The 24282-nt window shown below is 31.5% G+C and overlaps 1 protein-coding gene across 1 annotated transcript in view; it reads left to right on the top strand.

Annotated features, from left to right (window-relative positions):
- LOC138941519 (LON peptidase N-terminal domain and RING finger protein 3) overlaps positions 1 to 24282 on the top strand; it is a 59722-nt gene that overhangs the window by 22530 nt on the left and 12910 nt on the right. The window contains exon 2 of the mRNA XM_070311268.1: positions 23852 to 23970. Within this exon, the coding sequence (XP_070167369.1) occupies positions 23852 to 23970 (119 nt within the window). The remainder of the gene's footprint in view (positions 1 to 23851; positions 23971 to 24282) is intronic.

Below are 24282 nucleotides of genomic sequence, written 5' to 3'. Positions count from 1 at the left end.
ATAAAAAAATACTTTATTAGTGTTTTGGAAAGCTCTCGATGTCGGCTACAAGAATACTAAATAAAAAATGGGGGTTTCCATTTAAGATTTTAAAATTGACCTTCACATGACCTTCAAATGATTTTCCAAGGTCAAATCATTGTCACCATCTTATGGCCTCCTTGAAGCCACACAACTTTTGTTTGAAACATTTTTCGATTTAACGCAGTGTTTCTGAGATATTTGAGTGGGCCTTTAAAATGGGACACCCTGTATAATTACTACTATATAAAAATATTATGTATAAAAAATATATTTATTATATATAAATGAGAGAAGTGTAGAGACACATATACATGCATAGAACTTATAAATCCATAGATTTAGTTTAGAATACTTGTAAATATAAATCGTTTTGATATATAGCATATTCAATATTATATATATATATCATTTTTCATCAAAACTTCGACATTTCCATCTTAGAGACAATCAATTATTCGAAAAAAACATCGTTATGATCGCCTGGCAAATTACATCATTATCCTCAGAGATTCGAAAGTAAGCAGAAAGACCAAGAATACAAGCGCATAATCATTGTTGTTACGACACGATCCAAGAACAATACGAGATAAAATGCGAATGATTAAATCTAATTTTCGTAACTGACATGGATATTTGCTTGACTAACAGGCGAATCATTAAGCGGGACAACCCAATCAGTAAGCCGGATGATGACGTTTGGCGCGATGATGGAAATTCGGTCGGTTCGTTGGTTGAATAGGAAATCCGCGTCGCAAGCGAACAAACAGACCACGGATCACTCCGGATCTAAAGCCGGATTCCACGGCGCGTGTTGTTACGCCCACACTTTGAGTTGCGACGACCGAGACGAATTATGTAAGATGCTCGCGAGATTCGCTCTTACTCATTCCCCGGGTTGCAAACGCGGGCGCGCACGCACGTCAATTCGTGACTCACCGTTTAATGGTGAGCGATTTCCAGCGGAAGCTTTCCTTAATCGAGAGAGCGGCATACGCATTGAAAAAGTGTCGCCGGCTTTTCCCGCAGATATTATAGTGAATTGCATTAATATTGTAATTACATAGTTTAATGGATGAAAACTTTATGTAAAAATATTAGAATGCGATCTTATATAAAATCTAGGATAAAATTAATATAATTAAAAATCTAATTATAACTTAGACTTTTTATAAGAAGTCTGTATGCTAATAATAAGATACTATGCGTGAGACTGGAAGACGGTTGGAACGAATATGGTGTTCCGGCCGTTATACCAAAGAAAATATCTCAGGATAAACGGAAACGCCAAATTTAAGCAACGTCTCATTTTGCCCTACGATATTTTCCTTCTTATTTCTTATCCGATTTTTAAAGATTTATAATTTTATGTGAGTACTAAAAGAATTATATCCTTTAAAAACAATCAAATTCGATTAAAATGATCATAAGTAACAGACGTAGATCTGAATCGAAGTGAGAGACGCTGATCAATTTTCGAAAATTCTATTTTAATAGTTCTCGTAAAAACTATCTTTGAGAACCTGATGAAAAATGAGAAGGGAAAATATTGCGGGACAAGGAGAGACGCGCTGTTTAAATTTGCCGTCTCTGTTTATCCTGAGGCATTTTCTTTGATGTAACGCAGAACCATTTTTTTCATACTATCGAGAACTATAAAAGTATTGAAAATAAAGCAACGAACTTTTAATCATTTATGAGTTTCTACGAAACGATACGCCGGCTTTACGCACATACTAAACTGGAAAAGATTAGCAAGAGAAATAGTCAAAGAGAAGTTTATAATGAAAACAATGCGTGAAAAAAATTATCGCAAGCACATAAAATAATTATGAAGATAAACGTGTTTTAAACATAATAATAATTATTATTATTGATATATAATAATTACCAATTTTATGACTTTGCAATTTTATTTAAGAACGATTTATGTAATAGTATTTGTTCAATATAATGATTGTAATCATGTAATGCTCTTGTGAATGTGACCATTGTTACGCACTTTTATAATTATTAAATAATTTTAAATGTTTATGTGTAATGTCAATTTTATTGTTTATAATGCATAATTAAAGAAGAATGAAGGTTATTGCATCATTATGTAATTATTAAATATTTGATAAGTTGTACATCGATAAAAAAATAGAAAACCCCGATTATTTTGCGTCTATTAAAAGAGAAATTTTTACGTTATGTATTCTTATAAAGATTAATTATAACAGCGAAAATAATCATGCAATGGCGATAAAAAAATACTAATTTAATTTACTATATTCATTGTAATTAAACAGTGTAGTTTATTATCACATATTTTATTTTCCAAAAAATTTAAACATCATTATATTCTTTTCTTTTTACATCGGTTATTTAGTTATAATAGCATACTATGTGTTATATACGTGTTAATATTTCAAAAATGTGCTATTGCAGTTTATAATTTCTTTTAACACGAAATACACATACACAACGCTCATTTATCGAACATAATATGATATAGGATTGAAATAGCATTGTAAAGAAAAGGTCGAGCATGCTCTCAATGTTTTCCGATATTCAACGATAAAGAGAGTTCGAAAACATAAATGGAAACTAGGTCGTAGTGACATGCAACTTATCTTTTCTCTTCACCGACACATATCCTTTTCTGTACACGCATTTAGCATTCTCTCGTATTTGATGTTTCGTAATAGATCGCCGCAAAATCGGAATTGCCCCATTCAAAATTCTTTTTTCGTTTTGCAGTAAAAAAATAACAGTTATAATACATCTACTTTTACATACGAATTAACTTATTTTTCACACTTTTGATATTACGTAACATGATGGAGAATGTAGCGAAATATAATTATGTAAAGCTTGCTAATCTACAAAAAAATTGGATGGTTAATAAATATAGTGTTTGATGATGTGATAAAAAAAAAAGTAAAATTGTATTTTACAATTTGAAGCAAAATTTATTAAACGTTTATATAACTTTGAAAACAAAAAGTTGATATGTATACAGGGTGTCCCATTTTGAAGGACCCACTCAAATATCTCAGAAACACTGCGTTAAATAGAAAAATATTTCAAACAAAAGTTGTGTGGCTTCAAGGGGGCCATAAGATGGTGACAATGATTTGACCTTGGAAAATCATTTGAAGGTTATGTGAAGGTCAACTTTAAAATCTTAAATAGAAACCCCCATTTTTTATTTAGTATTCTTGTAGCTGGCATCGAGAGCTTTCCAAAACACTATAATAAAGTATTTTCTTATTAAGTACTTTTTGAGTTATTTTATATTTTAATCTGATATATTTTGATATAAAAAATTAAATATCTCGTAAAATATTTAGTTTTCGATAATCTTACCGTAATACTTCTATGTACAGAATAATGAGACAAATTAATTAGTATAAAAAAAATTGTTTTTAAGAAAATTATTTACAATGTATTTTTTTAAACAATTATTTGTTTTTTTTTGCCACTAATTAATTTGTCCTTCACATGACCTTCAAATGATTTTCCAAGGTCAAATGATTGTCACCATCTTATGGCCCCCTTGAAGCCACACAACTTTTGTTTGAAACATTTTTCGAGTTAACGCAGTGTTTTTGAGATATTTGAGTGGGTCCTTTAAAATGGGACACCCTGTATAACAGAAATATTAAACTACTTCTATCAAAAAAATTTTTTAAATAAAACTTCTTATCATTTTTCTAACTTTTTATTAGATTTTATAAACAATGTGTTGCTCTCATACCTAGAATATTTCACAGATATATTTGACAGTTCGTTCTCTCACTTTACAGAAAATGTCAGAAACTTAGGAAAACGAAATTCTCCCTGAGAAACAAAGTGTCAAAAAGCAGAATGTTACATTTACGTAATGCTTCTCTTCTTTCGATATATACATGCAATGTCTTTTCTTCGAAAATTATAATCTCTTTCAATTTAAGTCAAGTTGAACTAAATGGATTCTGTCTAGTCTGGATTAAATTCTGATCACTAGCAATAAGTCATTCAAATCGTTTGAGTTTAGAGTTCATCAAAATCATCAAATATCAGAATTAATTAAGGATGAGAGTTACGTGAATTATCAGTAATTATTATGAATTATCAATAAAGACATTTATAATAAAGAGCACATACAAAATACATCACACTTTTTTTTTTTTTTTTTTTTTCAAGTAACTGGAATACAATTTATCAAAATCGTGAAGAATTAATTGGAAATCATTTAACGTGCGATATTTATTAAATTTTAAATGTAATCATATCATGATCTCTTAATAAATTTGCGTTCATCGAGATTACGTGGCATTCCGAGCCGCGCATTTTTCAGATATTAATTGACAGTGAGAATGCTCTTAGCGTAATTCATATATCCCGAGTCTACAACAACAGATGATAAAATATGACCGTTAGAATCTTTTACCTGATTGCTGCAGCGAGAATCTCGTTGGCGAATGACATTTGCTCCCGCACACGTGATTCTTTCATGTAAGCCCGTTGTATAACTTATGAGCTACGCAAAACGGTATGCTTCACATTGTAACAGCCCTGTTCCACGTGCCAAATTACGGCCGTAGCTCTTATCAACGCTACTCTTACGTAACGCTCTTCTCCTCAACATGCTTTCCGTCAACAAAAGAGTTCCGTCAATTCTTCTCTGAAGAGTACAGAAGATTAATTTGCAAATGTCGCATTGTTTATACGATGTTTTGATACCGAGAAGACAAGGAAAAAAACAGAGAAATAAATCCCAAGAATCCTCCGCGTGATTCTGGTAATTATCTTATCTTCTCCGCTACAGAATGCCGGAAGTTCGATGATATCGGCGCGGAGGAAACCGCGGGCCAAGTTGGCGGGAAACGCCCAGAGTGTCTGGGATAGCCGGTCGATAAGCGCGACCACCGGTTACGTAAAAGGGAATAATAAGAGCGAGATGTGTGTATGTGAACGTGCAACACGCCGCGGCGCGGCGTGCCGGCCGGTCGGGCAGGCGCATGTTTGCCGAGATAAGATAGAGAGGCCCCGCGCGGTCACGTGCCCGGCGTACTGTCAAACTCCTCTGTTATGTAAACTTTGCGCTTTCCTGGCGAGCCGCCATACGCCGCCGACATTGCGATACGTGTCGAGAGTCGGTTTCGCGCCATCTCCGGGGGGGGACTCCGATTTATTTTCGGCGGGAGCATGCTTTCTGATGTGTCGTGGCGGATACACCGTTGTTTCCTCCTTCCCGTCACATTCGGCAAAATGGGGAAAGCGGATCGCAAGTTTTCCCGTCATACGATTGCACAATGACATAATATATTCCAATCGAAGCAGAAACGGCCACACGTATGCGCGTTAAAAATACTTGCGAGATATTAAGTTTGTGAAAAATTCTTTACACTTGTATATATTAATAATTAAATTAACTGATGTAAATTATTTGATCTGTGTGTGTTAATTGAGATTTATTAGGTGTACAACTTTGCTTCCGCCGTTTTTTTTTCCGAAATTCGAGGCTTTATTGTAAAAAACTGGTTATACATTTTGAAATTGCTTGTCGAGTCACTCCCAATGATCGTGCCAATTCTTTTTGACTTTGACTCGAGTCTTCATTAAGTAATGCCTCCAATTCTGCATCTTCGAAAACCTTCTCTCATCCACCACTATGCCGGTCTTCGACGTGAAAATCATCGTTCTTGAAGCGTTGAAACCACTCACGACACGTTCTTTCGCTAATAGCGGCTTCGCCATAAGTATTTGAGAGCATTCGATGAGCCTCGGCCGCAGATTTCTTCATATTGAAGCAGAAAATTAAAACCTCCCGCAAATGCCGAGAATTTGGCTCGTAAACTGACATTTTCAATCGAGAATAACTTTATGATGCAGACACAAATCGACTAATGCTTCTATGGGGTTATGTTGACAGATGCCCAAGTTTATTGGATGACATCTATGATCTATTTATTTCGACCACTATTTACCGCTAAAGCCATCTATAGGAAAACGGCGGAAGCAAAGTTGTACACCTAATATATCAATTATATTATAAGAATCGATTTATTATAACTATATTAATGCGGTATGAAATGACACGACTAATTTTTAATATAATTCTGTTCGAATGAACAACTTGTCAATGAAATCAAACAACAAAAATTGTTTTGGCGTACTAATAACGGCGTCTTATTTGCCAGTTTCCTTACCTAGTATCGTTAGTATTCTGAGCTTATTGCCATTAGTATTGTATCAAATATTTTGCATCTCTCGCACGTGCGATAAAATATTTTCCAATACAAAGGAAGTACCTTGTATCGCGAGAATAGCATGTCGTGAAGACGACGATCCTACACGCACGATAAAGTCAATCTGGTGTGACACATGTAGTTGTACATGTGTGTGACTATACACAATATCGATATGAACATAATATGCCGTCCACACGCGCTCTCAACTGTCTCATTTTCTACAGTTAGAATCAGAATATATATAAATAGTCACGTTTATAGGAAGGATCTGAAATTGTTCTACCGAGATGAAATGTCATAATGTTGTGCCAATGATAACTACGAGCTGTGAAATAACTATGCTGTACATCTTATCAAGAAAATTTATAGTACTTTCTGATATCATCATCTGTTGTTGAAAAAATTCTCAGGGAGAAATTAATAATTTAAGAAAAATTTTAAACAACATTGGCAATTATATATCTAGTAATTGTTGCATCGAGTTAAAAATTAAATTTTGACGATTATATCCCGTCGAAATGCAACAATCGATGTTATAATATTAAATAATAAATATTTTCAAGATATAAAAAAGCCAAAATATCGAAGGCTCGGATACATTTCGTTATTTACACACGAGACGCATGATATTATTATAGTACGAAAATATTATTAATGTTCGTATTGCGATCGGTTCTTGCGTCGTAACGACGCGACTCGGCCGAATCTATCTTCCCGTGGAGATCGGCCGACTCATTGCGTAACGATAGATTTATATAAATGGTTACGTTGACACCGCGCGCGCAGAGCCCCGACCGTAGCCGTCTAGGCCGTCATTACATTATTTAACGAGGAGCGCATCGCGTAAAGAGGTATTAAATTTGTTCTTTGTGCGAGCTCTCGTAGCGAGGCGAGTTTCGGCAAACACCCTAAAACAACTAAAACAATCTGATAGAATGAATATAGTCTCGTGTATTTGCCAATTTAGCAACGATATTTATCTATATTATGTAACATATGAGATATGTGTAATTTATATAAGTGTTGTGTGTATACTTATGATGTTTTTATCCTCGTAATTCTAAAGGCAAGGTCCAACGGAAAGAGATTTTATATAACAGAAATTTATTTATGACTTTATCAATAACAATTAACGATAATATCAGTCCATATAAAGTTTTTTATCGCGATCCACGTTATTTGTTAAGTATATAAATAACGGAAAATAGAAAAATTGAATTTTGTGTGTGTGTGTGTGTGTGTGTGCGCGCGCGCGCGCACGTTGGGCTTCTTAATATAAAAAGAATATATATATAATACATGTAATGCAATTATGTAATATAGACTTAATATATATATGTAATATATATATATATGATATGTGCAATTATGTAATATATTATGTCACTAAATTAAGAAAACATAAAGTATTACGTCAGGCAAACGCTAATTACTTGCGTCACAAGAAAAACTGCTCTACTTATTCACAATTTTGATCTGCTATATATTTATATTATAAACTTGCGATGTAAAGAGAAAAGACGCAAAGTCTTATCTCTACGCATTTTCAAATTTATTTAAATTGGATTTAAAATTTAACTATTTAAAGATTAATGATATTTCAATTTATAAAAAATATATGATTATATTTTTATACAAGAGAGTAGATAAATATGTGAAAAAGAAATTTTAACTTTCTTTTAAATAATGAATAATTACTTAGCTTTCTTTACATAAACATTTTGGAAACATGCAATTTTCCAGCAATTTAATAGATGTATCGAAGCAATGATAATTAAAACAGTTGTTTGTTTTTTTTTTTATTATAAAGTCTCTCGATTAATCGACCGCGATTTTTTATAAGCTCGCCGAAATTTATCGAAAATCTTTTCATTTCGGAGACTTTTTTTCAGTTATGAGACTTTCGCAGACACGTTATGCGCGTGCGTGCGCGCAGGGTCGGCGTTTCTATCAATTACATAATAAAAAGCGTTATGTAAGGACTAACGCTACGTATGTATATAATCGTAGGCAGCGCTCCGGCCTCTGTCTGCCCCAGCGAAATTGATCGGTCGATTATGAATGTCGAGCCGTCGATATCAGAGCTATGCAACGATTTTGTGGATCAATAATTAAGAGCGATTAATCAAGATTACTTAAAAGTCAGTAATTGGAGATAGCATCAATATCGAGGCTATAAAATAATTACACGTTACAAAGTTATGCCAAGTCTCATAATTATGAAAAACAAAGGTTAAATGATTTAAGAGAAATTTTGTTAACTATGAGCTGCTCAAATATAATCGCTTACAGACGATGACAGATGTGATGAAACTTGATCAATATCAGTTTCTAAAAATATTAACAAATATATTTAATATATACTATATACATAAATCATTAAAAAATAATTATACATTTAATAGGTATATATTTACAATAATTATATATCTGTAAAATAAAATAAGATATAAAATATAAAAATTAATAAAAATGTATAAAGCAAAAAAATTTTTCGAAGAAATCTTAAAAATATATATCAGGTGTACAACTTTGCTTCCGCCGTTTTTTTCCCGAAATTCGAGGCTTTATTGTAAAAAACTGGTTATACATTTTGAAATTGCTTGTCGAGTCACTCCCAATGATCGTGCCAATTCTTTTTGACTTTGACTCGAGTCTTCATTAAGTAATGCCTCCAATTCTGCATCTTCGAAAACCTTCTCTCTTCCACCGCTATGCCGGTCTTCGACGTGAAAATCACCGTTCTTGAAGCGTCGAAACCACTCACGACACGTTCTTTCACTAATAGCGGCTTCGCCATAACTATTTGAGAGCATTCGATGAGCCTCGGCCGCAGATTTCTTCATATTGAAGCAGGAAATTAAAACCTCCCGCAAATGACGAGAATTTGGCTCGTAAACTGACATTTTCAATCGAGAATAACTTTATGATGCAGACACAAATCGACTAATGTTTCTATGGGGTTATGTCGACAGATGCCCAAGTTTATCGCATGACGTCTATGATCTATTTATTTCGACCACTACTTACCGCTAAAGCCATCTATAGGAAAACGGCGGAAGCAAAGTTGTACACCTAATAAAACGCAGGAATTATTTTACCAACGCGTTACAATAGCGACTGAAATTGTATTAGCGTCATTTAGAACTTCAGTAAATTCTATGAATGGATAATATTGTAAAGAATGTATTATATATAAACCCGACTTAAATTTTAAACATATCGTAAATGTTATAAATTTGTATTATGTATATGTTGAATATTCTACGTCTCTTTATTCATCTACATATTGTTATATTACATTTCCACGAAACATTATCGACGACGCTTAAGAATTCTATGAACTTTTAATGTCCGGTCATGCAATAACAACGAGTCTTCTCTAATCTTGAACGCCGATTATATCGAAATGTTATCGAGACATACACAATGTGTTTCGCTGCACTTTTGATATTTACCAGGATTTTATATGCTTTTCTAAAGATTTAGATGGGTCGATAAATCGACAAACATCGAAACAGAAAATCGAAGCGTTTTTAAGTCTCCTGCTTTTTTAGCCGTGCTACATAACTATTAAATTTTTTTTTTTTTAAGAAATTGAAAAAAAATGAATTAAAAAATTAAATTGCTTCTTGCACCGAATCGTCTATCTGTTATTGCATAATCTTTAAAATGAGAAAAGAGAAGCGATTAAAAAAAATGAATTAAAAATGTTGAAAGAAATGAGTAGGACGGAGACAGTTGGAAAACTCGATCGAGTATTACAGGCGGAAGTATCACCGGCTGTGATACTTGACCATGAAATAAGCACCTTGACTAGGCGAAGCCACGGATGAAGGTTACCATTACTATCGCATGTCGAAGAAACGAGAGGCGCTTTCTGCAGCCGAGAGAAAGTCGAAAGACTTTTCACAGAGATAATTCCCGATAGTAATTGCTCGTAACAAAAGTGGAACAGAAATTCTCATGCGATATAAAAGTGGAATATCAAGATGTATGTGTATGCGCGTATATATGCGAGCCATACGCACAGAATGATAAATTATAAGACATAACAAAATCCTGTTAGAGAAAAGAAAATAACTGTAAGAAAAAAAGAGTTAATAAAAAATTAAGAAAATATATTTTTTATTAAATTCAAATTGAATAAAATAAATAATAGAAAGAAACGCTAAATCTCTCTCTTGTTCATACTTAGAGACAACTGTCAGATAAATAAAATATATTATTTTATTCTTTTATGTTATACGAAATACACAAGATAATATTATGATAACTTGCAATTATATATGTTGAATAAATGATAATTATGTAGATAAAACATTAAAAAATTTTTAGATATATTATAATAAAGTATATTTTACGCGTGTAATACGATTGACAGAAGTGACAATCAAATAAATATAAATTTAAAGATTTGCAAGAAAATCAAGATACATTATAATTAATATACGAGATACATTATGCAAAATGGACCTATATAAGTTATAAAATATACATTGTTACAAAATTAATCTTGGACAGATTGGATTTATATTACTTGAGCTTTACTTTTTTCTTTTTAAATTAATACAATTATAAATATATATTTTGTAGTATAGATAAATGTTTTATTATTTCTAATCGATTTAATATGAGAAAAGTTTAATAGAGCAATTCAGTGACAATGCACTTCAATCATCGCTCGCAAGGAAAACGGATATCGAATTTATTGAGGAAATAGTAGGCGTCCAATTAGAATGAGCCTACGTCTTTAGGTATCGGCCATTATATACGTCACCAACATCTATTATAGATATGTGTAACCGCCGTTACATAATATTACTGTTTACAATAAGCTCGGATGCCGGCGAGAGACGTGTTAGTCGGCGTAAACAATGATTTCTGTATTCTCGTTTGAGGAATTGCGTAGCTATAGCGATCGTAATTTCCTACACATATTTCACTTGGTTATCAATCTTTTTATTTAAACTTTTTTTAATTGTCCAGTTACTATGTGTGAATTTATCCCATACAGCACCGAAAGATTGCAGAAACGTTGCATAGATCTTACGTTGAAACATTGTAATATTGCATAGAAGTTGCGAAATGTTTCTGCAATGTTACTGCAAGCCTGCGGCAACGTTGAAATGTCCGCCCTCAGAAATATTTCAATGTAAGACTACAGTAATGTTACGGTGCAATGTATTTGTAATATTTAAATACATTGCTACAAATGTGCAAAACGCTTCAAATTTAATACATAAACTTTGAGAACATATAAAAACATCCAAGAGAGATAAGAAAAAAGATTGTGAATTTACAACGAGTTTTGCTCGTCTCTCTTGGATGTCTTTATATATTCTCCAAGTTTATTTATTAAATTTGAAGCATTTTGCATATTAAAAAATTATTATCAAATTTTTGCTTTTATATAAAAATGGGAACTATTAAAATAATTTTCTGTTATCTAATTAACATCGCTATTTTACAAATTATTTACAAGTTTAAGAAATTGATAATGATTAAATAATTTAATTCATAAAAATTAAAATTTTATTTATATAAATATTAAACTCCATATCTTAAGTAGACAATAAACGGATAATTTTAACTTTTTTCGGATAATTATTTGTCCGATTTCTGAACACTCAATTCAATATCTGAATTTCCTGTGTTGGGATTGTATCAGACAAATTAATCTGATAAAAATAGTTATTATACCTTTAATATTACTAACCGCTTTTTGCAAGCTTTATATAACCATCGCGATTAAAACTTAAATACGGGATAGATAACGCAACGCACGCCGCATGGTGGTAAACGAACGAAGTAGCGATTATCAAAAACTGTCTTTTGTAATGTTTTTGAAATGTTGCTGCAACATTCTCATAAAATATTACAATTCCATATTCCAATAATGTCTCAACAATATTTCATTGCAACTTGCAAGATTGTAACATTGCTGCAATGTAATTGCAATGTTCTGTGCTGTATGGTAGTGTGAGTCGGAAGGAATGTATCGGATCACGAGAGTACATGTTACTCAAATAAGAAAGAATTCATATCAATTGATAAGAAAATTTTTGATAAAGAAAGATAGAGATAAAATAAAGGATATATCATATAATATTATTATTGTGTTCACATTCTTATTCTCTTACAGGTTTTATTATTACAGATATATATATATATATATATATATATTTATATAAATTAAATTTGTAAATAATTGGTTTTAGGAACATAAATGAATTCTATAAAGATTTGACATTTTCTACTAAAGATCAATCAATTAATAAGTCTGATAAAATCTTTCTTTGAGAGTCAATAAAATACTACAGAGTATATATAAAAGCTATTATATGATAGTTTTAAATATTTAATATTAGTAATAAAAATGCGCAAGGAATTATATAATCCAAAAACTTGCTTATTGAAGTAATTTATTTCCAAAATTCTGACAGATTTTTATCAAACATGCTATATATTCAACATCATTACTTGGCAAATTATCCGCTAGGGATTATTTTGTTCTTACGTAACTTAATTGGAACTGCTCACTAAATTAAATGTTCAAGTTATTTTGTACAGTTGAGAGAATATTTCAGTATAATTATTTAACACGTCGTAATTTATCTTGATATACGAAACATTTTGCTTCTGAAATGCGATGAATGAGATTAATAAAATTGTGATATTGTTGACTCTAATTGCGTTAAGAAATTTTAAAATTCTAAAATTAATACAATCACGCACAATTTCATCTATCCTCGTAAATATATCATCAGTCGTAAAAATAAAACTATTAACAAATGATGTTTGATTTTCGTCGAAAGTATAAGTAATGTAATTTTATTTTTGTTAGTTACGTAAAATAATCAATCAAATATAACTGTTGTAGTTAAAATCTTTATTAGAAAATAAAATAATAAATTTGTTTAATGAGTAATAGAAAATTAGCATAGTATTTGAATACTGTATTACACAAAAAGAATCATCTTACGCAAGATGTCAAGAGGAATTATTGCAAAAGATTAATACAAAATATTATAATAAAAAAAATTTAATTATCTTCTGCCATCGGGAAAATTAGTGATTTACCGAAAAATGTGAATGATGCAAGGAGGCGCATCCAAGAGAAATATCTGTGAGCAATTTGGCAGGTGACATGAAGAGAAGTTACGCGGTGTACGTTTACTCCGTGTGAAGCATTATTGATCGTTGCCAGAATAGAAAGATGGAATATACGTGGGAGAGAATCTCTATGGCTTTCGCGCGACATGCAGACAAGAAATGAAATGTCACATATCGCTGATACATTGTACACTTCGCTGGCTAACGAATTATCATTAGTGTCTGCTGAATGACTCAAATAGAACATCTTCACGTTCGCGACAATGAATAATCTGACAGCTCACGCGCACGCCTACCTAGTAAATATATTTCAAGATTGAGCACGCGTTACGGTACTTTTACATAAATAGATGCACTGAATCATTCGAATGTATCATTCTCCAAAGATTCTTTTACATACAAAGATACTGATTATATAATATTTCGATATTGCATTTTCGTATCTACGTTTCTGGTAAATTTAGTGATTTGTATAGCGCACTCTATATATATTTTGTACTTTTCTAAACAGGAATTTCTTTTTAATTTATTTAAACAATAAAAATAAAAAAGGCTCTCATACATACTATATAAAACAATGGAAAAAGACGGGTTAATGAGAGCCTAGCATAGAAAACAGAGTGCAAATAAAAAAAAATAATGTTATTTTATTGTTAACAGTTACTGAGGGTAAAAGGAACCAAAATGTTTAATTAAATGATTTTTTTATGAAGATTTTGATTTTTTAATTGCGCTTCATTTTCTGCGCTAGGCTCTCATTAACTCCTTTTTTTCGCTGTTTTGTATAATTTACTTCAAGATGCGATATCTCTACAGAATTCAAAAACTTAATATAGTATTATATAAAAGAATCTGTTAGCATAATATAAAGCTCCGTGAAGTTAGCACCCCCAATTGAGAATTTTTATAAAATTATAATAGCATTTGTTTGTCCACGATTTGTCCATATTTGTCCAAAAAAAAATTTTGTTTGTCCATCTCCCAAAACAAAGTTATGACAGAAAAAAGTTTTTCGAAAAAATTTCATCACTAGCACTTCCATGAAAAGATTTCTTTAATTTCAAAGCACCAAACGATTGTCCAGGATTAGTCCACGTTTGTCCACTAAAAAATTTCGTTTGTCCACGTTCTCAAAAATAGTTGCAACAACAAAAGGTTTGAAAAAATTTTATTAGTAGCATCCCCAATTGCGAATTTTTATAAAATTCTGATAGCATTCGTTTGTCCACGATTTGTCCATATTTGTCCAACAAAAAATGTCGTTTGTCCATCTCCCAAAACAAAGTTATGACAGAAAAAAGTTTTTCGAAAAAATTTCATCACTAGCACTTCCATGAAAAGATTTCTTTAATTTCAAAGCACCAAACGATTGTCCAGGATTAGTCCACGTTTGTCCATTAAAAAATTTCGTTTGTCCACCTTCTCAAAAATAGTTGCAACCAAAAAAAGTTTGAAAAAATTTTATTAGTAGCACCTCCAATTGCGAATTTTTATAAAATTCTGATAGCATTCGTTTGTCCACGATTTGTCCACATTTGTCCACGCATAATTTTCGTTTGTCCACCCACGGAAACGTAGTTATAAACAATTAAAACGAAATAATTAACTACATAATAAACAATAAACGCTCCATGGGTTTTTAACAGCATTTTTTGTAAATTGAACACTGCAATCGTTTGCCCACACGTTGTTTTTGTGTGAAAAACAACGGATCTTATAAATCTTATTAATTTTATAAAAATTCTCAATTGGGGGTGCTAACTTCATAGAGCTATATAAGTTGGTGCAATGAATGGGAGTCTAATATGAAAATCATAATTACACTAATCTCATATGTTTTATTGCACCTTTTATCATCATAAATTAATACAAAACAACTTATATTGTGTATATGATATTCTTTATACACACACACACACACACACACACACACACACATCGAAGCAATCTTCCCATACAATAAAATGATAATTCCATCAAAGAAATAATATTAGAATAAAAATCCCATTATTATAGATATAAAAGAGACACGTTACGCACACACACAACATTTCTCATACGAGAAATCGGGATACAATTTTTTATTCTCAAAAATAAAGATGACATCTTGATAAAGCAACAAAATTTCATTATCAACTATATAGTGATTCTATTATATCCCATCGAATCGAGGGAAATTCTCTCATTTTCATAAACAAAGATGATAATACGAGGCAAGTGACGTTTAAATTTCGTTATTAGCCATAATTATTCCATGGCAACTTGTTAAATCGAGACAACCCATTCCCATAAGATATACGGTAATTGTCCACGGTAAATAGCATCAGCGACACAATACCAGCAACAATAACGGTGGCGGCAGCGCAATAGTATACGCGTCGGGTGACCGACCTTTACGTAACGCGCGGCTGTTTGTGCCGCGCCGGCATGGGTGACGTCTACTCGGTTGCAACGACGATACGTCAACCGTTGCAGCTGCACCGGCGCGCTACTCTCTGCATATTGCAGCCGCTTATGCTGTATTCTTTCCCTTCTTCCCGCCTTTCGCTTCTCTCCCTTCGCGGTCGGCCGGCGGCCGGCCGGATGCAGTTGCATCGCGCTCCGCATGCAACTCATGTCAGGAAGACCGTAGCAACATTTCCACACCCGTAAATTAAACGCCTGCCGCGTACCACAAGAGAGCGAGATTGACTCATCGATTAATATTTAATTGACACCTTATCAATATATTATTTGATTAATAATATAATTAATAATTAAAAATAATTGATGTATTTTTTTAGAAAAATCAACAAAAGCTTAACTTGCATCTTAATACCCAAATTGTTTAGCTTCAAGATTGGAAAGATATCGCAAAGATTCATCGAATATTTGTATATATTAAGAAAAGTATATAATAATAAGGAATTCTCAATAATTCGTCATCTATGCGGATTTAAAAACTGAACGCTCGTATATTTCCGATCCTTTCATATCGCGATCCCTATTCTCGAGAATGCCGAGAATGCACAAGCTCGGCAACATGTGCAGCAACAGTTCTTGCTCTGATTCTCACGTGAACGCTTACAACAGTACACCGCCATACGACGCTCCCTCGTTAACTCGATTCTCGAACTCTCGGCACTCGCCTTCCTTCTCTACTTCTTTTTTTTTTTCTTTAGTTTCTCTCATACCGCTCGTCTTCTTTACAACGAAGGTCAGCAGCCGTCTGTCGCGTCTGGTTGCACACACGGCATCGAATCTCTCGATGTGCATTTTCGTGCGATTCAGGAATCTCGATTTTCATGCGATAAAATTGTATTTGTTTCTAAAAAGCAATCCTAAAAACGTGTCCTTTTGTATTAAAAATTAATTATATATATGTATGTATGTATATATATATATATATATATATATATATATATATATATATAAATTTTTGGTTCTATATTTATAAATACTGAAAAAAAGTAATTTGTGTGTGTATAAACTCTTTTTGATAAAATCTTTTTTAAGAATAACTTTTTTAAATTCCTCCCTTAAATTATTACACTTTAAAAGATGTATAGAGAATAATATTTTATCCGATAAATAAAGGAACACTATTACTTTTAAGATAGAGACAATTATACACAATTACAGGGTTGGGAAAGTTACTTTATAAAAGTAACTCGTTACCGTTACCGTTATTTTTTGTAAAAAGTAACTCGTTACCGTTACAGTTACTAAAAAGTAACGAGTCGTTACAATTTCCGTTACTTTTTTACAATACAAACTAATAAATTATTTTGCATAAGAAAAACTTTTAAAAAATTGTAAGCAAGATTTCATTCAAGGTTTATTACAAAATAAATGATTAAATTTTATCGAAATTCTTTATTAATTTTTAATAAAATTTGTTGCTCCATAGTATCATCATTTAAATGCCCTCTTTGTAGTGTTAATACAGAGCCACCGATGCTAAACATTCTTTCTACAGATGCACCGCTTGGTAGAGCTGTATTATATTTAATAAAAAGTTTTTTAAGTTTTGGATAGTCGTTTAACATTTCTATATTACAATTATTTGATTTTAAAAACCGTTGCAATTCTTCTTGTTCAGATTCATTTTGCACCGTTTTTTGCTCAAAAATGAAAAAATCATCGTGATCGTCAGATTTTCCAGCTTTTGAAGAATTTTCAGTCGATCGGATTCCCAATAAATCTTCCAAGTAATTTTCAGCACGTTTTCTTTTTTCTCCGGTTAACCAGTTTAACTTAAATTTTAGATGTAAACATGCTGCTATTATTAATTCTTTTGTTTCAAATATTGTAAGAAATCTAAAATCAAATATAGTAAATTAAGCGACATTGTTTGTTTTATTGAAATTAATACTTTTGAATCAATAGTTTAAAATAAAATAATATTTTTCAATTAAATCCTTATTTAAAATTAAATAACATATGTATTAATCAAATTAATAAGTTACCTTTTATTTAAACCTTGCTGAATAGCTTCAACTAATGAATGGCAATCTATAAGGTCAGATTTATTGAGATTTTCTAATTTTCGTTGCAAGGTACTTAGAACTGGTAATAAATGAGAGCTCTGCTTTTTCGAAAAGATAAAGCTCTCATTGGATATCGCGCGTCGCGTCATCGCACTGGTCTGCAAGAGCCATAAGTTGATCAATCACATTCAAGCATTTTTACAACATAATAACAATGCTAATTGGTCGATTTGCTTACGGCTTTACGGTTAAGATAAAAATTTTATCACGCACAATAGCAAGAATAATATCTTAAATAAATCAAAAAATTTGAAAAAAGTAACGATAAAAGTAACTGTTAAATTCGTTACTCGTTACCGAAAAATGTAACGAAGTTACTTTTTCTGTTACAAATAAAATTTGTAACGCCATTATCGTTACAGTTACCGAAAAAAAGTAACTGTAACGGTAACGGCATTACAAGTAACGCGTTACTTCTCAATCCTGCACAATTATCATTGACAATGTTGACTAATTTAGCTTTACTAAAAAAAATTCATATATCTTTATAAGCAAGATATAATATAAAGATTTATAATATTCACGAGATATAGATAATATATAAGAAAATTTCAAAAGCGAATCAGAGATTTATTTAGCGGCTATCATATTTATAAACTGAAAACCGGTTTATCTTTAACTTTGCGCTATATCGACGATCCGCATTCCTTTCTATCGCGATATAACAGAATAACTTTATTTATAGAACATTTATAAACACTGTTGATATTTTCGTAAAGAAAATTTTGAAGAATTTTTTTCAAAAAATTGATATTAAAGCATACGTTTATATTGTATATCTAAACATTGTAATCCCGCTAGAAAAATTAAAGAAGAAATTACTACCTTTTTAAATCTCTTAACATTGAAGATTCAAAGATCTTCTGATTTAAAAAATAAAAAAGAAAATAAAAAATAAAATGAAATAAAATAAAATACATATCAACAAATTATATTGTCGATAAAATTGTTAATTGCAAAAATGAAGAACACGGAAATCTACGTATATATTATTGTGTACGAATGCGAAAAGAATCAATAATTCGACATTCTCTAAACATAGTCAATATTTAAAGATCTCAATAAATCATAAGAGAGAATTTTATCTCCGAATATTTTAAATATGAATTCTCTCGTACTTTTTCTCTTTATTTCTCTTTCTTTGCGAAGACTGTAAAAGCTTTTCTTCTGATTATATCTTTGAAAGAAACAAGCACTTGGTATACGATTGATCCGGACTAAACTTGATTTAGATTGAGTCACATTTTTAAAAGAAAAATCGTTAGGAACCAGGCATTTTAACCGCCACCATTAGTCAGCAAGCGATCGATCATCCAAGGCAAGGACCTTGGCAATCGATCGAACAGACAGGAAGAGCAACGTTTTTTACGGCATACTCGAAGAATGATCGTGCTAATGAATGAACTTGTTCGTCGGTATCCCGTTGTACGTATTTCTTACAGCTTGGAAATCCACGTGGAAAATTGCGTTCCTTCGCACGCACTTAATCGCGCACAAGCGTTTGCGTAATCGGTATGATCGGAACTCGCAACTCATTTCTCGATGAATAATCTATAAATTAGATTTATTACGATAAAATAACAGTAATAATTGTGCCAGAAGTATAAGTCTCAATTTTAGCATTTATTGTTTAATTAAATAAGACCGTGAAATTAATTCTGATAATTATGGGAAATTATGAAATAAATTTGATATTAAAATTTATTGATTTGACTTGGCATTTTAAGAGATAATATTTAATGTTAAATACAAACTTGGAGTGCCTTGATTTTTTTTTCCAAGGTAAAACCAAGGCATTTTAGATATGAAAATAGCGTTATTATTTAACAAGCTGCGCATGCATTTTGACAGTAATTTCGCAGGATTCTTAAGATCCGATTTAGGTTACTTTAAAAATAAGCGGCTCTAACAACGTTCGCGTAACGATTAGGTTTTTCCGCGTCGCATTTCTAAATTAAAGCGAACCGTCGTAATATTCAGAGACAGGTTACATAAGTCAGCTTAAAAGAATCGCTCCTGATATTGTATATATCCAGTATATCGGCTCCAAGAATCCTTTGGGCAACATTGCAAAACCACCACGTATATGACTAATAGATGTTGAATGATTATACGTGTCCGGCTTCTTATTCATTCTGGAGACGCATGTATACCATACACGCATAGATAAACTATGGAAATTATGCGAATTGCTGTCGCGTTACAGACTATACAGTGATCACTCTCAGAATTACCATTTATTGAACTGAAACTTAATAGAACACGCGTCAGCTTATTGTCTTAGAATATTTATATATTTGTAAGACAAACGCCAATGGAAGAGCTCTTAAAAGAAGATGGAAAAGGCTGTGAATTAATGAAAAAGATAGATAAAATTAGGAAGGAAAAAGTAATATAAAGAAAACAGACGAAGATAGATGAAGAATGCAAAAGCAAATGAACTGCTGTTAAGAATGTTAAATGTTGAATATTTAATATTTAATGTGTATTAGATAACTCAGAGATTTATTTCAGATTTAGTATTAGCTTTACTTTATTTTGTTTTAGTTTATTTTATTTTATTAGGTGTACAACTTTGCTTCCGCCGTTTTTTTCCCGAAATTCGAGGCTTTATTGTAAAAAAACTGGTTATACATTTTGAAATTGCTAGTCGAGTCACTCCCAATGATCGTGCCAATTCTTTTTGACTTTGACTCGAGTCTTCATTAAGTAATGCCTCCAATTCTGCATCTTCGAAAACCTTCTCTCTTCCACCGCTATACCGATCTTCGACGTGAAAATCACCGTTCTTGAAGCGTCGAAACCACTCACGACACATTCTATCACTAATAGCGGCTTCACCATAAGTATTTGAGAGCATTCGATGAGCCTCAGCCGCAGATTTCTTCATATTGAAGCAGGAAATTAAAACCTCCCGCAAATGACGAGAATTTGGCTCGTAAACTGACATTTTCAATCGAGAATAACTTTATGATGCAGACACAAATCGACTAATGCTTCTATGGGGTTATGTTGACAGATGCCCAAGTTTATCGCATGACGTCTATGATCTATTTATTTCGACCACTACTTACCGCTAAAGCCATCTATAGGAAAACAGCGGAAGCAAATTTGTACATCTAATAGTTTATTGTATTTGGGCAGTTTGGTTATTAGATTGTTTCTATATTGAGTGTTTTGAGTTTTAGGTATTAGTTGTTAATTTTAAATGTGTCTGATTTTATTAATTTGAAGTTATTGGTTCTTTGTATATTTTATCGCAATTTCAATTTTAATCTTGAGTTTGATTGTAATTTTAATTGTGATTTTAATATTAATATTAATTTTGATTTTAATTTTAATTCTAATTTTAATTTCGATTTTGATTTTAATTTTAGTTTTAGTTTTAGTTTTAGTTTTAGTTTTAGTTTTAGTTTTAGTTTTAGTTTTAGTTTTAGTTTTAGTTTTAGTTTTAGTTTTTTAGTTTTAGTTTTAGTTTTAATTATAAGGTTAATGAATTAATTAGTTTTAAGTTTTAAGTTTCAAGCTTTAATTTAATTTTAATTTTAATTTTGATTTTGATTTTAATTTTAATTCAATTTAATTATAATTTCAAGGTTGAGTTTTGATTTGAGGATTTTGAATATGTTAAATTTTAAGAAATTTTAAGAACTTTTGACCTATAAACATATATAGAAAAAACATTTTTTTAAATTAAGATTCTGATTTATCTTAGATAAAAGATTTTCTAATCTGAGAAGCGGACAGCTATTTTTTTCGAGTTTAAATGCGTTGTTTGTGCAATTTATTTTAACTGACATTTGGAATATCAAATAAAATCCTCGATAGAACGTCGCTTTTGGTATTCGCGATATTGACGTGCAAGCCGGAAATTCGTCTCCGACCAAGTAAGGGACTCTAGCTACGGAGGCAATGACATTGCTCACAATGCCAGGATGCGCCGCCGCCGCCTGCATCAGCCGATGGCATCGTCCCCGGTCGTTTCCATGAAATCTGCCTCGTCGCCGTCGTTCGTAAATGATCATCGTTTTTTCGCGCGAGACAAGTTTTCAACGGAATTAATTAAACGAGCTCGGGCTGTGTAATCGTAAAAGTAACTCGGACTGCTATGGATTACGCGATCACGTTTATGAATGTATAATATTTTTATGAAGGATACGCATCGTATGTGTTAATGATTGCTCATTTAATTGCGCTGTGATTCATCTAAATATCAATAAAGTTATATTAATATATGAATATACGTGAATTTATTTAAGGAAAAATTGTTAAAATGCAATTTTATCATCGAATACGTTATTAACAGGGTTGGGAAAGTTACTTTATAAAAATAACTCGTTACCGTTACCGTTATTTTTTCTAAAAAGTAACTCGTTACCGTTACCAATTTTAAAAAGTAACTCGTTACCGTTACAGTTACTAAAAAGTAACGAGTCGTTACAATTTCCGTTACTTTTTTACATTACAAACTAATAAATTATTTTGCATAAGAAAAACTTTTAAAAAATTGTAAGCAAGATTTCATTCAAGGTTTATTACAAAATAAATGATTAAATTTTATCGAAATTCTTTATTAATTTTTAATAAAATTTGTTGCTCCATAGTATCATCATTTAAATGCCCTCTTTGTAGTGTTAATACAGAGCCACCGATGCTAAACATTCTTTCTACAGATGCACCGCTTGGTAGAGCTGTATTATATTTAATAAAAAGTTTTTTAAGTTTTGGATAGTCGTTTAACATTTCTATATTACAATTATTTGATTTTAAAAACCGTTGCAATTCTTCTTGTTCAGATTCATTTTGCACCGTTTTTTGCTCAAAAATGAAAAAATCATCGTGATCGTCAGATTTTCCAGCTTTTGAAGAATTTTCAGTCGATCGGATTCCCAATAAATCCTCCAAGTAATTTTCAGCACGTTTTCTTTTTTCTCCGGTTAACCAGTTTAACTTAAATTTTGGATGTAAACATGCTGCTATTATTAATTCTTTTGTTTCAAATATTGTAAGAAATCTAAAATCAAATATAGTAAATTAAGCGACATTGTTTGTTTTATTGAAATTAATACTTTTGAATCAATAGTTTAAAATAAAATAATATTTTTCAATTAAATCCTTATTTAAAATTAAATAACATATGTATTAATCAAATTAATAAGTTACCTTTTATTTAAACCTTGCTGAATAGCTTCAACTAATGAATGGCAATCTATAAGGTCAGATTTATTGAGATTTTCTAATTTTCGTTGCAAGATACTTAGAACTGGTAGTAAATGAGAGCTCTGCTTTTCCGAAAAGATAAAGCTCTCATTGGATATCGCGCGTCGCGTCATCGCACTGGTCTGCAAGAGCCATAAGTTGATCAATCACATTCAAGCATTTTTACAACATAATAAGAATGCTAATTGGTCGATTTGCTTACGGCTTTACGGTTAAGATAAAAATTTTATCACGCACAATAGCAAGAATAATATCTTAAATAAATCAAAAAATTTGAAAAAAGTAACGATAAAAGTAACCGTTAAATTCGTTACTCGTTACCGAAAAATGCAACAAAGTTACTTTTTCCGTTACAAATAAAATTTGTAACGCCATTACCGTTACAGTTACCGAAAAAAAGTAACTGTAACGATAACGGCGTTACAAGTAACGCGTTACTTCCCAACCCTGGTTATTAATTATATATAATATTTGCAATTGCATCTGCTATGCGTTTCTTTTGTTGCATACAATATATAAAGATATAATAAACATCGAAGAATAATACTCTCGTCACGAGAACGACATGCGACAGCATGAGTCGGATTTGCACATCGGATTCTTACAGCTTTCAAAACATTCAATCGAGCAAAATTATTTCGATTGTTATTCCTCGTTTTTTTTTTTTTTTACGGGATAAATTTTGAAATATAAAATTTGTTCACTATCTGATAATAATCTTAGCTTATTTTTTTCGTCTTTCAGCACCGAATAGCCCGCTTCACCGTAGCAACAGAGCTCACGTCTTGCTCCTGTTGAATAGGCCTTTAGCCGCTCTCACGGATGCTGATCATGCAGTTAGATTGCGGCCAGACTGGGGCAAGGTGAGAAAATACAGAACATACGCCTACATATATAATCAGTGCATGTGTCAGATAATAGAACAATTTTCTCGCGTGTATTTTAAATCAAAATATATTTCAAAATTCTAGTTTTCGTTTTTAAATTCAATTTGACGCAAACTGTTTTTTTTTTCTTTTTTTTCTTTCCTTCTATAATTACAGTAAAATTGAATATTTAAAACTTTTCACATTTCAACAATTTGTGATTTAGAATATGTACAAGAATGACAATTTCATCAACTTTATATTAAATGTATATATTAAAATTATTATTATATAATTTTATTACTATCG

This window comes from Polyergus mexicanus, unplaced genomic scaffold (assembly GCF_030449975.1).
Source record: "Polyergus mexicanus isolate NDT 795.1 unplaced genomic scaffold, iyPolMexi1.0 SCAF_19, whole genome shotgun sequence".
Lineage (NCBI taxonomy): Eukaryota > Metazoa > Arthropoda > Insecta > Hymenoptera > Formicidae > Polyergus > Polyergus mexicanus.
The sequence above is the reverse complement of the archived record's forward strand: the minus strand, read 5'-3'. Positions and strand labels throughout refer to the sequence as shown.